The 15,000-nt window shown below is 34.1% G+C and overlaps 2 protein-coding genes across 2 annotated transcripts in view; both read left to right on the forward strand.

Annotated features, from left to right (window-relative positions):
• Window positions 1-4,354, forward strand: part of LOC137633140 (uncharacterized) — a 7,937-nt gene extending 3,583 nt beyond the window's left edge. Inside the window, exons 2-5 of the mRNA XM_068365299.1 lie at window positions 2,856-3,035; window positions 3,079-3,333; window positions 3,451-3,630; window positions 3,749-4,354. Of these exons, the coding sequence (XP_068221400.1) occupies window positions 2,856-3,035; window positions 3,079-3,333; window positions 3,451-3,630; window positions 3,749-4,354 (1,221 nt within the window). The remainder of the gene's footprint in view (window positions 1-2,855; window positions 3,036-3,078; window positions 3,334-3,450; window positions 3,631-3,748) is intronic.
• LOC137633141 (polycomb group protein Pc-like) overlaps window positions 1-15,000 on the forward strand; it is a 1,013,348-nt gene that overhangs the window by 244,074 nt on the left and 754,274 nt on the right. The window lies entirely within an intron of this gene.

Genomic DNA, 15,000 nt, shown 5'->3' on the forward strand with positions numbered 1-15,000 from the left:
CCATACCCAGGTAATTAATCAACTAATGGAAAAAATAAGAGTATGAAAAACCAGTATTTACAACATTTATAGACAATGAGAAAGGTTTTGATTTTGTCAAAATTGCAGCAGTAATGAAAGTTCTTCAAAGACAAGGAATATATTAATCTTATGTTAAAACATTTGAATATATATATACAGGAAGTACCCCTTACCAACTTGACATTTGCAGATGACAGTTCAAATTAATTAATCATGGGAGGAACTGCAGAAGATGAAAGATTTGAATAATGCAGAAATGTAGGACTGAAAAGGATTATGAGTAAAATTAAGATCATATGCTGTGAAAATGCAGAGAGAAAACAAATAACGGTTATGGACAAATCTTTAGAGATTGTTAATGAATATATGTACTTAGGACAGACCGTAAGGCATGAGACTGAAATTAAAAGGGATAAGCATGGGATAAAGAGAGCTTTTGATAAAAGAAATGAGATTATGAAAAATAAATTGCCGCTTTCTCTAAAATGAAAATTATTCAATCAGATGGTCCTACTAGTATTAACTTAGGCCTCAGAAACTTAGAGCCTCAGAACATAAGCTAGTTACAAGTCAAAGTGCAATGGAAAGAATAATGATGTGATTAACACTTAAGAAAAAATGAAAAAAGCAACATGGATACGTGAGAAAACTAGGGGATATTCTAACATGTAAGAAAAAGAAATGGACATGGGCAGGGCCTATAATGAGAGTGACAGATAATAGAGGGCATTTAGAATAACGTAATGGGCTGCTATAGATAGAGATTGCAAACGAAGCAGGGGAAGGAAAATATGTGGGTATAGACTGTCATAGAAAGACCATAAACAGGAGTGGAAGAACATGTCTTGCAGTACACTAGCTATGGAATATATATATATATATATATATATATATATATATATATATATATATATATATATATATATATATATATGCAGAAGAACCACAGGGAAAATGAAAATACGAAATATACGATTAAGTCCTGACTAGTTTCGTGATACTTCTTCAGTCCTCTGAAGAAGTATTACGAAACTAGTCTGGACTTAATCGTATATTTCGTATTTTCATTTTCCCTGTGGTTCTTCTGCATCTGAGCATCACGTTTTCCTGTGATTTTTACGCAAATATATATATATATATATATATATATATATATATATATATATATATATATATATATATATATATATATATATATATATATATATATATACTGTGGTTTTGTCACTAAAACGTAAGCCTCTTACTTTAATAAAAGGTCGAGTCCCAAATTACTCTAATACTAGTTTTGTGTCCACTCTTAGACACAAGTTCGATTTCTGGTATCAAAAGAAGCGTTTTAGAAAAATTTCCCCTAGGGTCTTTATGAATATATAGATAGATAGATCGATAGATATGTGATGGGTATGCTTAGAATTTGCATAAGCATATTAGCAATTATGTGCGCACATTGCAGTCTTACTTTAATATTTATGTATAGTTTTTAGATTGAGCCGTTTGTTTATAGAATCAGGTATATTGTTACAACAGTATCGCAATTGGAGTATTTTTATGTATATTATACCCTTAACATCTTTTTCATCGGCATGCGTTGTTCCACTTTTAATCTACCTTCTCTGTTACTCCTGTTTCTTCATCCTTAACTACGGCACCCCTTCTGCCCGCCGGTTTTTGGGTGTGGTGCGCGAGGATGCCGAGAGAGGGAAAGAGAGAGGGAGAGGTGTCTCATGCCTGGGAGCATAGGGAGTGATGGGTGGGGCAAGTTAAACGAAAACGTGCTCTTCAGTCAAGGCGCATTGTGTCTGCTCGTGTGTATGTGGTCGTCAAGTTCCTGGCTTTGTTTATCCGAACTGAAGTCATCTGAGAGCATCACTGGAGAAATGCTTGATGGGTGTTGTTGCGGTGTCTGCCACCGCGATTTCCATTGTTCACAGAATGGAGAGTGAGCTTAGGAAATTTATTCTGATATTCTGGTTTAGGTTTCTGGTTGAGTTTGCTCTCTCTCTTTTTTTTTTTTTTTTTTTTTTTTTAAAGCAGGAACTCTATCCTGTCATATTCTGGAAAAAATTACTTTATTGTTTAAAGTGATTAAAGACTTTTTGCGCATGCATGCTATATTTTTTTTTTCTGAACTAGGCAAACCTGTATTGAATTGTTCAAAGATAACAATGCATGAACGCTAGTTCTATATATAGATGATTTTGTTTACTGCTTTAATTGATGAATAAACTGTAGGTCTTCCATAATTTAAAAGTGTTTGTTCAATATTTAGTGAGGAAAACACTGTATATAGAACATTTAATTGAGAATAACATTAATTTCTATATTTTACATTTAAATTGTTTAATTGATGTATACATTTTTCATATATTTGACGATTGTTTTTTTAATCTATTAGGAGTTAGTAGATTAACAGATTTTCTATATGCAATTATACTTCATTTTTTTCCTTCTTTTTAATATTGAAATCCAGTCCATGCGGGTTAGCTTCTGAGGTGTTTCGTGTAACGCTATGGAGAATAGTTTGTGGAATCAATTCGAGGATTTTTATTTTATTGGACACCAAAAGGACCAGGTAGTCTTTTCAGGGTTTTTATTTTGGAATCAGTTTATATTTAAGACGCTAAGTTGTGGGATCAGTTTCTTAGGCAACAAATGGCCCTACTTGTGGAATCAGTTTTTAGGGACATCGTTAGGGTGAGATTGTGGTATCAGTTTCCTGCGCTTCAAGTAACTCAACTTGTGAATTCAACTTGTGAATTCTGATATATTGGACAACAAGTAGACCAGATTGTGGAATCAGGATTCTGGGCTTCTAATAACACATCTTGTAGAGTCTGCTATATTGGATACCAAATAGACCAGGTTGTGGAATCAGGATTCTGACTTCCAATAACACAACTTGTAGAGTCTGCTATATTGGATACCAAATAGACCAGGTTGTGGAATCAGGATTCTGGATTTCTAATAACACAACTTGTAGAGTCTGCTATATTGGATTCCAAATAGACCAGGTTGTGGAATCAGGATTCTGACTTCCAATAACACAACTTGTAGAGTCTGCTATATTGGATTCCAAATAGACCAGGTTGTGGAATCAGGATTCTGACTTCTAATAACACAACTTGTAGAGTCTGCTATATTGGATACCAAATAGACCAGGTTGTGGAATCAGGATTCTGGATTTCCAATAACACAACTTGTAGAGTCTGCTATATTGGATACCAAATAGACCAGGTTGTGGAATCAGGATTCTGGATTTCTAATAACACAACTTGTAGAGTCTGCTATATTGGATACCAAATAGACCAGGTTGTGGAATCAGGATTCTGACTTCCAATAACACAACTTGTAGAGTCTGCTATATTGGATACCAAATAGGCCAGGTTGTGGAATCAGGATTCTGACTTCCAATAACACAACTTGTAGAGTCTGCTATATTGGATACCAAATAGGCCAGGTTGTGGAATCAGGATTCTGACTTCCAATAACACAACTTGTAGAGTCTGCTATATTGGATACCAAATAGGCCAGGTTGTGGAATCAGGATTCTGGATTTCTAATAACACAACTTGTAGAGTCTGCTATATTGGATACCAAATAGACCAGGTTGTGGAATCAGGATTCTGACTTCTAATAACACAACTTGTAGAGTCTGCTATATTGGATACCAAATAGGCCAGGTTGTGGAATCAGGATTCTGGATTTCTAATAACACAACTTGTAGAGTCTGCTATATTGGATACCAAATAGACCAGGTTGTGGAATCAGGATTCTGACTTCTAATAACACAACTTGTAGAGTCTGCTATATTGGATACCAAATAGGCCAGGTTGTGGAATCAGGATTCTGGACTTCCAATAACACAACTTGTAGAGTCTGCTATATTGGATACCAAATAGGCCAGGTTGTGGAATCAGGATTCTGGACTTCCAATAACACAACTTGTAGAGTCTGCTATATTGGATACCAAATAGACCAGGTTGTGGAATCAGGATTCTGGACTTCCAATAACACAACTTGTAGAGTCTGCTATATTGGATACCAAATAGACCAGGTTGTGGAATCAGGATTCTGGGCTTCCAATAACACAACTTGTAGAGTCTGCTATATTGGATACCAAACAGACCAGGTTGTGGAATCAGGATTCTGGGCTTCCAATAACACAACTTGTAGAGTCTGCTATATTGGATACCAAACAGACCAGGTTGTGGAATCAGGATTCTGGATTTCTAATAACACAAGTTGTAGAGTCTGCTATATTGGATACCAAATAGACCAGGTTGTGGAATCAGGATTCTGGGCTTCCAATAACACAACTTGTAGAGTCTAATATATTGGAAACCAAATAGACCAGGTTGTGGAATCAGGATTCTGGGCTTCCAATAACACAACTTGTAGAGTGATATATTGGATACCAAATAGACCAGGTTGTGGAATCAGGATTCTGAACTTCCAATAACAACTTGTAGAGTCTAATATATTGGAAACCAAATAGACCAGGTTGTAGAATGAAGTTTCTGGACTTCAGATAGACTAAGCTTGAGAGTCAAATGATAATTTCATGGAAGCTGTCTTGTAATTATTACCTTTTAGATCAGGTAGTTTTTGTTGAATTTGTACATCAAGTCATCCAAATTTCCTTTTTTTATAGTTGAAACCGTCTTTATCTGTCACCTGACGAAATTTGCTACTCCTATAGACTTCCCCCAACCCCAACCCCCATCTTTAGCTCACAAGGATGGTGAGATTGCAGACACTACTAGGAACTATCGAGCTTGAGCGGCTCTCGAACACCAGTCCAGCAGATTGCTAGACAGGGTTGTTTCCAATAGGTTACCACAATCGATCACTTCACTTTGTCTTTAGGCCACACTATGAAATTTAGTATACTCATTTACAAGATTGCGATAACTTTGAATTCTCATTTCCTCGGACACTTGTGTGCTCATCCGACGACATGGTTTCAAATATTGATAAAGTACACAGAACAGGTGGAATTTTAATGATGAAAATAGCTTCTGGTATTCATTGGACTAGGAATGAAATTCATCTTTTGTGTTTTTCTTTAGGTTTATTGCTTTCTACGGGAATGCTAACCAATCAATTGCTTGTTTTAAGTTCTTGGTACATTGATTTCTCATATAGTTCTATAAGGAAGGGTTGAATTCCAAATTTCCAGTTAAATGTATTGGAAAATATCAACATAAAATCATTCATTCATTCGTTCTACACCATAACCGTGTTTTACTTTAAAATCAGTACTTTGTTGGTGAAGGCACGAGAGGTAACAGGATATTTTTAGGACAAAAAAAAAAGGACTCTTCGAAATTAAACCATTGTTCTCTAGTCTTGGATAGTGACATTGGTTTTGTACCGCGGCGTCCCACTAAAATCTCCCAAAGTGCTAATGGATATAATGACTGGCTTTTCATTTGCAGGGAACAAAAAGCCGTAGGGCACTTTGAATGTAAAAGATCAAAGATTATTTAAAATACTTAAAAAAAGACATGATTAGGATACAGCCCCATTCTACTCTTTATATACTGTTTGATTAGTATTTGTACAGTATTATCCTTAACGTGATTAGGGCTCAGGTCATTTCGATTTCTCGTCATTGTTCTTTTCAACCTTAAAGGTCATAAGAACCAACGAAGAAAAGAAGAAGCGTCTATGAATGCATACTCGACTTGCGTTCTCTTGCTTGAGGGTACACTAAAGCAGTGGTTCTCAAACTGGGGGTCGCCAAATGCTTTTGGGGGGGTCGCGAGATGATGTTAAGAAAATATAAATATAAGTAAGCAAAAAATAGTATTATGGTCAACTTTAGTTTTAAGGCTAAATCATAATAATTCTGCTAAAATATTTCAAATCAATAATAAACCAAATGTTTATATTTTAGTACAACAAATATATATATATATATATATATATATATATATATATATATATATATATATATATATATATATATATATATATATATATACATATATACATATATACACCTTATATTTTGTCATTTACCGTAACTAGTTACGAATTGTTACGCATCTTTAAGAATAACACTGAAAAGAGAGCCGGGTGGGACAATAGTAACACCATGGGCCTTTGCAAAAACTAAACTAAATACTACACACTAGTGATTCCCCCACTGCTGCGCTGGGACTAAGTTTCTATGCAGTAGTGTCATTGATTTTAAGCTAGCATTATTAGTTTTGGAAGGTATGATTTATCAAACATAAACGTCTTTTTTTTGCTATATTTGACAGTTCTGAGCAAGGGTGTATATCCGTCAGTCCGCGTGATTCTCATACGAGTAGGATATTCCCTCGCTAATAGCATACTAGTTTTGCCGTAACTTACTCATATTTTGTCATTTTATTTTTCCCCTTTAAGCAAACGAGTCTATTAACTATAAAAAACGAAGCAAAATTATTAAAGCTGATGGACTTTCATGTATGGGTAAATGAATACATAATATTTAAATAAAACAAACTAAACATATAAAGAAATACAATAGTAATTATGAAATAATAAACGAATAAATTTAAGATATACAAAAGGGAAAATAAGTAAATAGCTGAATAGTTAAATAGATAAATAAATGAATTAACACATTTATAGATAAATGCAAGCAAAAATGAATGAAAAAATAAGTAATTAAATGAATATATAAAATGTAAAAAATTAATGGATAAGTAAATAAACTGATTGATTGATAAATAGATTAGTTAATGAATAAATAAATCAACTGATGAAATCAGTAACTGATTAGTTGATAAGCAAATAAAAAAAAACAATAAATATAATATATTTATATATCTAGCCACTGATAGTGTTAAACTATTATTCATAATTTTTTTCCACGCATTACATTTTATTATACAATGTACTTGCAATAGTTCCAATATTTTACCTACATTTCCTAGAAACATCGTACAAAACCGAGATGTCACCTCCCCATCTCACTGTCAATTTACACTCGTACACGTTCAGTACCTGTCCGTTTTCCAGTCCTGAGCTCCGTTGGCGCACAGTGAATGAGCGTGACCAGTTGCCAGATGCTTAATAACAATGCATCACCAATTTACAGTAAAATTTTGACTTTTGCTTGATACTCAGGGTCTCAGATTACGTGATGCTTAAAACTAAATGTCAGTATACATACTTTCAAATTTATCTGGTATTTAAATAACAATTAATTGATATTTTATCTATCTGATTATCAATATGGCATTTACTATCAGCAGTCCAAGACGGCACATGAGTCGAGTTAGTCAACGGTGAGTCTTTCCTCAGTCACAGCGGCCTCGTGTGTGTTTAGGGACAATTTTTGATAGCAAGCTATATACATATTAAGCAACATGGAGCGATGGATAATTCGTAGGACTGCAAACAAGGAAGGAACATCAGATACTGACAACAGTGTCTCAGAAACAACTGATGAGATTCCTTCCGAACTACCATCTACCAGTTCTACTTCAAATATAGATAAAAGGCAAGACAAACGTAAGGGTAAGACCTCCCAGTATGACCAATCATCCAAACCCAAACTTCGGAAATATCAAGCAGAATTTATAAAATTCGGATTCACTAGTTTTACCATTGATAAGATGCAGTACCCCCAATGTGTTATGTGCTCAGAAGTACTTGCAAATGAAAGCTTAAAGCCTGTGAAAATGAAAAGGCATTTGCAAAGCAAGCATCCTTCTCATGCTGATAAACCAATAGAATTTTTCCGTCGAAAGGAGGGAGAGTTGCAGGGTCAAAAACAAGTGCTAGCTCAGAAAACCACCACCTCTGCCAAAGCTCAGATGGCATCATTTGAGGTAGCATACCTAATTGCACAGTCCAAGCAGCCACATACCATTGGGGAAACCCTCATGAAACCTGGTGCAGTGACTATGAGTCGGATTATGCATGGTAATAAGATGGCCCGTGAGCTGGAAACAGTCCCGCTGTCTAACGACACCATTACTCGACGAATTAATGACATTTCAAATGACATTAAGTGTCAGCTGATTGAGAGGGTTAAGGGAAAGAAGTATGCTTTGCAGCTAGATGAGTCGACAGACATATCAAATTCTGCACAATTACTTGCATTCATTAGATACAGTTTTGGTGGAAAACTTCAAGAAGACATGCTTTTTTGCACTGTACTAGAGGGGACCTGTACAGGTAGTGACATTTTCACAAAGCTAGACACCAAAATACAAAAGGAGGGCTTGTCTTGGGACCAGTGTGTTGGTGTGTGCACAGACGGTGCTGGGGCAATGTTGGGTAAGAGGAAAGGACTTAAAGCAAAAGTTTTACAAGTGGCACCTCACATAAATTTTACACATTGTATTATTCACAGGGAAGCTCTTACTAGCAAAGCACTCAATCCAGAGTTAAGCAGTGTTCTTCAAACTGCGATTAAAATAGTAAATTACATCAAAACACGTCCCATAAATGCCAGGCTGTTCTCCACACTCTGCAATGAGATGGGCTCGGAGCATGAAGCACTGTTGTTCCACACAGAAGTCAGGTGGCTGTCCCGAGGCAAAGTTCTCTGCCGCTTGTACGAACTACGAGATGAGGTGCGCCTGTTCCTGATCAAATCTGAGTCCCAACTTGCTGACTATCTGACTGACCCTGACTGGTTAGCAAGTCTAGCATATTTGTCTTGTATATTCGAAAGACTTAATCTGCTGAATTTATCACTACAAGGCCCAAACACGAACATCTTGATTCTTTCTGACAAAATTGATGCATTTACAAGGAAGCTGGAACGATGGGCTGTGCGAGTTGATGGGGGCAGTGTTGAAATGTTTCCTGAGGTGGAAGAATTTATGGCGGAGAATGAATTAAGCGTCGATAACGTGAAGGTAATGATCACGACTCACCTACAAGGTGTTGTGGACCACTTCAAGAAATACTTCCCAAAAGAGACAACCCCACAACAATATGACTGGATACGGCAACCATTCACTGCTACAGGGGATCACTTATCATCCGACATGGAGGATGAGCTGCTGGAGCTCTCCAGTGATCGGACTTTACAGGCATCGTTTGGCTCAACCACACTGGATGAGTTCTGGATTTCAATTGCAAGGGAATATCCACGATTATCCATGGCAGCAATGGATGTATTACTTCCTTTTGGATCAACCTATTTATGTGAAAAGACTTTTTCGGCACTGACTTATATAAAAAACAAATACCGATCAAGACTCAGGGTGGAGGATGATCTCCGAGTTGCCATCTCTGGTATCAAACCCAGGATGGAGTTACTGTGCTCAAAAAAGCAGGCCCATGTATCTCACTAATTGATGTTAGTTATTCATGATAAACTTAGGCCTGTGTAAATACTGTTTTCACTGTGGAATAGGGATATAATTAACTAATCACTGTTAGTGGAGCCCCATAGTTGGGCCTAAATATTGATCATTGTTATTAAACTTCCATGAATATTGTACTTTTATTTTAACAGTTACTAAATAAGTAATTATTTCACAAGAAATTCATACAGTTTTTCTAAAGCCAAAAAAAAAAGAAAAAAAAATATTATCTCAGACATAATTTCCAAAATTTTCCAAAATATTGATTTTGAAACCAAAAGGGTATGAAATAGCTTTGAGTCTACTGGATGTTTGTGTGGGTATACTGTCTCATATGAGAATTATAGATCATTAGCTGATTTTAGGTTTCAGCAAATTTGTAATATCAGCACCCAAGTCAAACGCTATAATTATTTTGTTAATCATTTTAAGCCCAGCCTGAATATCTAAATTTTGGTATAAAGATACCAGTAATTTTTTCTTTATTGTGCTAAAGTTTACAAACACTGACATAATTTATGCTATCTGCAGTAGCTTTCTTCAACAAAGGTATAATTCTAATTTCATACTTATTTTTTTCTCTTGAAGCAGTTAGCAAAATGTGAGTGCCTGTACGGATTTAACATTAATTCTATAAATTTAAATAGACTGTATTGCTTTGCCTATTTTGTCTTTAAAGATTGTGATTTTTTCTACAAGTAATAAATTAGTTAACTCTATAATGCGTATATTTTTTGCATTTATCTTATCATGTTTGTTGTTATTATGTTCTTATGATTCGGGGCATAGGCATGTACTGTGTGTGTGTGTGTGTGTGTGTGTGTGTGTCAGAAGCACTTCGGGGAAAGGCGAGGGTCACATGCCTCTAGCAATATCGTTTGGGGGGTCGCGGGCTGAAAAGTTTGAGAACCACTGCACTAAAGTACACTCAAGCACAATTATCTGCCATCTGGTTCTTCACCCTTTTTTAAAGAAGGGCAAAGTATGTCTTATGTTTTCTAGCAGGTTTCCTCTTCTTTATGTTTTCTTTTATTTTCGTTCTCTAAACCCCCATTACTGTTCTCTCTCCGTATTTGTGTTCATTTTGGCATTGTTGTCATTTTGTTATTTATATTTTATTTGTTTATCTTTTGTTTCGTTTTTTCGATATTGGTTGCTTTTTACTATTGGACCCAAGGGTTGTAGCATTTTGCTTTCCCAATCAGGGTTGCATCTTGACTTCTAATAATGATAGAAGTAAAAGTGATCCCTCTCTCTCTCTCTCTCTCTCTCTCTCTCTCTCTCTCTCTTTTTTTTTTTTTTTTTTTTTTTTTTTTTTTTTTTTTTTTTTTTTTTTTTTTTTTTTTTGTGGTGACTGATAGGACGAGCACCGTTTTGCCCTGATGTAAGCTAATCATAAAATCATGTGAAAGGAAAAACCATGACGAAGAGTCTTGGAACATAAATCTAAGGGGAAAATTCCTAGGGATTGTAGTTATGTAGTAAAATACATAGTATGTTCTTCCCAGTTGAGAATAGTATTTAGAGAGCAGGCGAGAGATGAATCCGAAAAGTGTCAGTCAAAATAAAGAGCATGTCCATTGTAGATTCGTTCCCTCTAGCTGTGAAATATTCTAGTTGTATTTCCTTGTGCATTTGTTTTTTTTTTCGCAAGAAATTTTACTCCGTGTTGAATATTGGATTTTGATTTCAGTGGAGTAACTTTTCTTCAGTGGTGGTGTTTCAGTTTATTTTATATTTTTTCTTGATCGGTAAATATTTCACTCTTTTTCTCAGAACTGTTGGTCTTGTATTTTAAATCATATCGTATTTTCCTTGGTAGTCATAGTTTGAGTCGTCCTTGTTATGTTTGGGAAATGGTAGCAAATGGATGGTTTTTTTTTCTCTCGTTCAGTTCATCCGTCTTTCAGCTTTTTTTTTCTCGTAAAACTTCGAACTAAAGTGTTTTATCCAAAAGTTAAATTGTTACATGTTCCTGCCTTTGTTACTTCCCAGTCCTGTTTTTTTTTTTTTTTTTTTTTTTTTTTTTTTTTTTTTTTTTTGTATCTACTGAGTATATATATATATATATATATATATATATATATATATATATATATATATATATATATATATATATATATATTTATATATATATATATATTATTATTGAATTAATAAGTCTTCCTTGTTAATACTATTGTATCTTTTAAACACTGAACAGCAGATATTTTTACCCTCGTTTTTTTTTCTAGTTTATATTTTGCCGTTTTGGGTGTGTACGCTTTCAAGTGCTGTTGTTCGATTGCTGAAAGCATGTAAAGGTTGATTGCCTTGGCTATTACTTTAAATTTGATTTTACGCTCTGTTTGGCTTTTCCATATAAAACTATTTTGAAATAGTGGAGGAAGCTCGACTCTCTCTCTCTCTCTCTCTCTCTCTCTCTCTCTCTCTCTCTCTCTCTCTCTCTCTGTGCAGACACTTACACTTCTTATATCCTTTGAATCAATGACTTTTCCTGTGTTATTAATATTCTTAATTGAGGTCGGATGGCTTAAGGTCTTATAGAAGTTTGTCCGAATGCGTTAATTTGGAGAGAACTCTATTTTTGATAATTCCAGGGTATTAACATTAGAAAAAAATTATGATTCAGGATGAAACATCTACTAGGTGAGGCAAAATGCCTTCACCATCTTGTTATGAAATCATGAATTCAGATAATTAATTCAGAGTGGAGATTTGTTCATCTCCATTGCTAAAATGGAACATTTTTTGCTGTAGTACCCAAGGTCTACTGTATAGACCTTGGTAGTACCAACAACACTGTTCCATATCAGATCAGAATGTACATGCTACATACTGGAATCTGCATGTATAACCTGGAATTCCAGGTTACATAAATTATGAATCTGCATTATATATATATATATATATATATATATATATATATATATATATATATATATATATATATATATATATATATAATTTTTTTAAATTTGAAAACTAGTTCAATAGGTTAAGGGGTCGTCTCTTGATTTATTTTAAACAATTATTTAAATTGTGTGGTATTTTCATAATTGGAAAGAAACTACTTTGTTTTTTTTAACTCTAATCTAAATTAGAGTATTTGCATCTAAAAGGAAAGATTGTTTAAGGCTTCGTGAATTGTTTTTCATTAGTTGAACCCGTAGTAATTTATTTTTTGAGGCCGCGAGTGTATACGTAATCGCTCTAATTAAAACTTTCTCGAAAAATTTTGGACATTAATGTATAACGTAAGTCCCGAAGACTTTGTAGTTTTCATCTCCTGTCTACCCAGCTTTTATGGATTAAGCTAAGTTTGCAAGACAAGATCTATAGAATGTTATATGAATTCTATAACGGAATTCCTAACTTAATCTGGGATAGAATACGGTGTGTATTCGATAATGGTATAATGTATTTAAACTATGATTAGACTTAGTAATCGTTTGTTTATTTATTTTTATTGATATATTTTTGATGTTGTATTGTTAGATTTTAGTGTGTCTTGTATTTTATAGATATGTATTCTATAATGGAATACAGTATGTCCTGACTTAGTGAGCATTCTTTAACACAAGGTTTCGTATCGTAAGTTTAGTGTATTCAACTTGTCTGCTTGAACTTGAAATTTCCATTTTCAGGTAATTGTTTTAGACCAGTGCAGTTTATAGAAAGCGCTTTACAGGTAGAATCTAGTGATTCAAACCCAATTGGATGGGGATATTTTGATTTGGTTAATCTTTGGTTATTAAGGAAGCCTACGAGAGTTGATATGTGATCTATTTTATGAACAATTCTTTGAGGAAGCCTGAAGCTTGTTTCTTTTAAAACGACCTAAATCAGTTTGACCATGCGGATTGTTTGATAGATCTTATGTAGTTTTTGTTCCAGAAATCCCAAATAGGCCTACTTGAATTATACTTGACCTGTATTTTATATATATATATATATATATATATATATATATATATATATATATATATATATATATATATATATATATATATATATAAAATACAGTATTGCTGCTTGCACTTGAGAAGTATGTCTCCTGAACTGAAGAATTCTTGTTGCGTAATTATGAAACATATTTAGTGAAGCATAATTGTGAACTTTGATATGAGTTGTTGCATGTGAACAATTATTAATGATACCAGTATCTGACCCACCCTCTGTGATTAACAACTTTTATTATATGGTTTGATCTGCACATAGTTGCTAAAAGGGGAGCCTAACAAAGATTAAAGTTTTAACTTTTTTATGATTTGATTTTGTGAACTTCTGCAGCCCGACAAGTGGGTCAGAGAGAGGGGAAGGGTCAAAATCCCGGGTGAATGTGTTAGTCCTAAAAGTTTTCCTCATTAGGCCTATTAAAAGAATCTTTTTCCATCCTCTTTAATGGTCAAAAGGATCTCTTTAGGATCTGCATTGCGTAACATTCTTCCAGGTTCCTGTTACGAAGGGTAAGAGAAAGAAATTTGGCTTTCACGAAGGCAGTTTTGAAAATCTTCATTTATCCTTTAGTATTTATTTAGTTTCTTTATCCTTTAGTGAAATTAGTTTTATTGCGTGTACCGATTTTTGCAGTATTACATTTTCAGAATTATGTATTATTGAGATCTTTTAGGTAAATATATATCTTTTGGACATAAAGCAACTTAATATATATATATATATATATATATATATATATATATATATATATATATATATATATATATATATATATATATATGGCTCTTTATTTTATTTCTAATAATTGTTACCCCGAGGCAGCCTCTGAGAAATTTTTAATAAGACTTATGTGGACTATTGAATATTCCAAGTCTCAAAATTCGCCTTGATCAATGACTATTTTGATTATGCTCGTCATTATTCATAACATTTGTTTGTAATCGTATATGAGAGAGAGAGAGAGAGAGAGAGAGAGAGAGAGAGAGAGAGAGAGAGAGAGAGAGAGAGAGAGAGAGAGAGAGAGAGATGATGGGTCTTTTAGTCCGTTGACTTTTTGTCTAGTAATGCGTTAATAATTATAAAAAATTTCTATAGCATTCAAGTTCAAAATTTTTTCCGTCTTTGTTTTCGTTTAATATTTAATCCATAATACGCACACATTAATAATGTACAAAATTACGTTTCGAATTTGTCTAGACTTTCCCATCAAACGGAGTTACCATGAAAGTAAGTTTAAAAGATGGATGACAATTGATTATATGAATAAAATTCAGCAATCTATCAAATGCATGCATAAATAAGTCGTTGTTGTAAAATGATTGCATCAATATTTAGAGTACTGGTCGAGTGGTTGCCATCAGTGTATCTCTTGTTCGATGTTCGTATTACAGATAGGCCACCAACCAAGAGCGGTCCCTATGCACCCCATCCCCTAGGGCAGAACAAAACTGATTTTTCTGGAAGCCTTGACATGTTTATTATGCAAATCTGAGTAGTAACAGTGTTCAAACTGGGGTGCAGTGTGTAATTTTTACGTATTTTCATAGGTACCCCCATCCTCGACAACTGTTCTGCAGCGATACATAAAACGATGCATGCCATCATGTCTGTGATTTTAATTATCATAGAATCTCAATCTTGGTACCTAAATGTATATTTTTTAGGTCAAGAAATCTATTGGTAAACGTTTCAGTTG

Source organism: Palaemon carinicauda, chromosome 42, assembly GCF_036898095.1.
Source record: "Palaemon carinicauda isolate YSFRI2023 chromosome 42, ASM3689809v2, whole genome shotgun sequence".
Classification (NCBI taxonomy): Eukaryota; Metazoa; Arthropoda; class Malacostraca; order Decapoda; family Palaemonidae; genus Palaemon; species Palaemon carinicauda.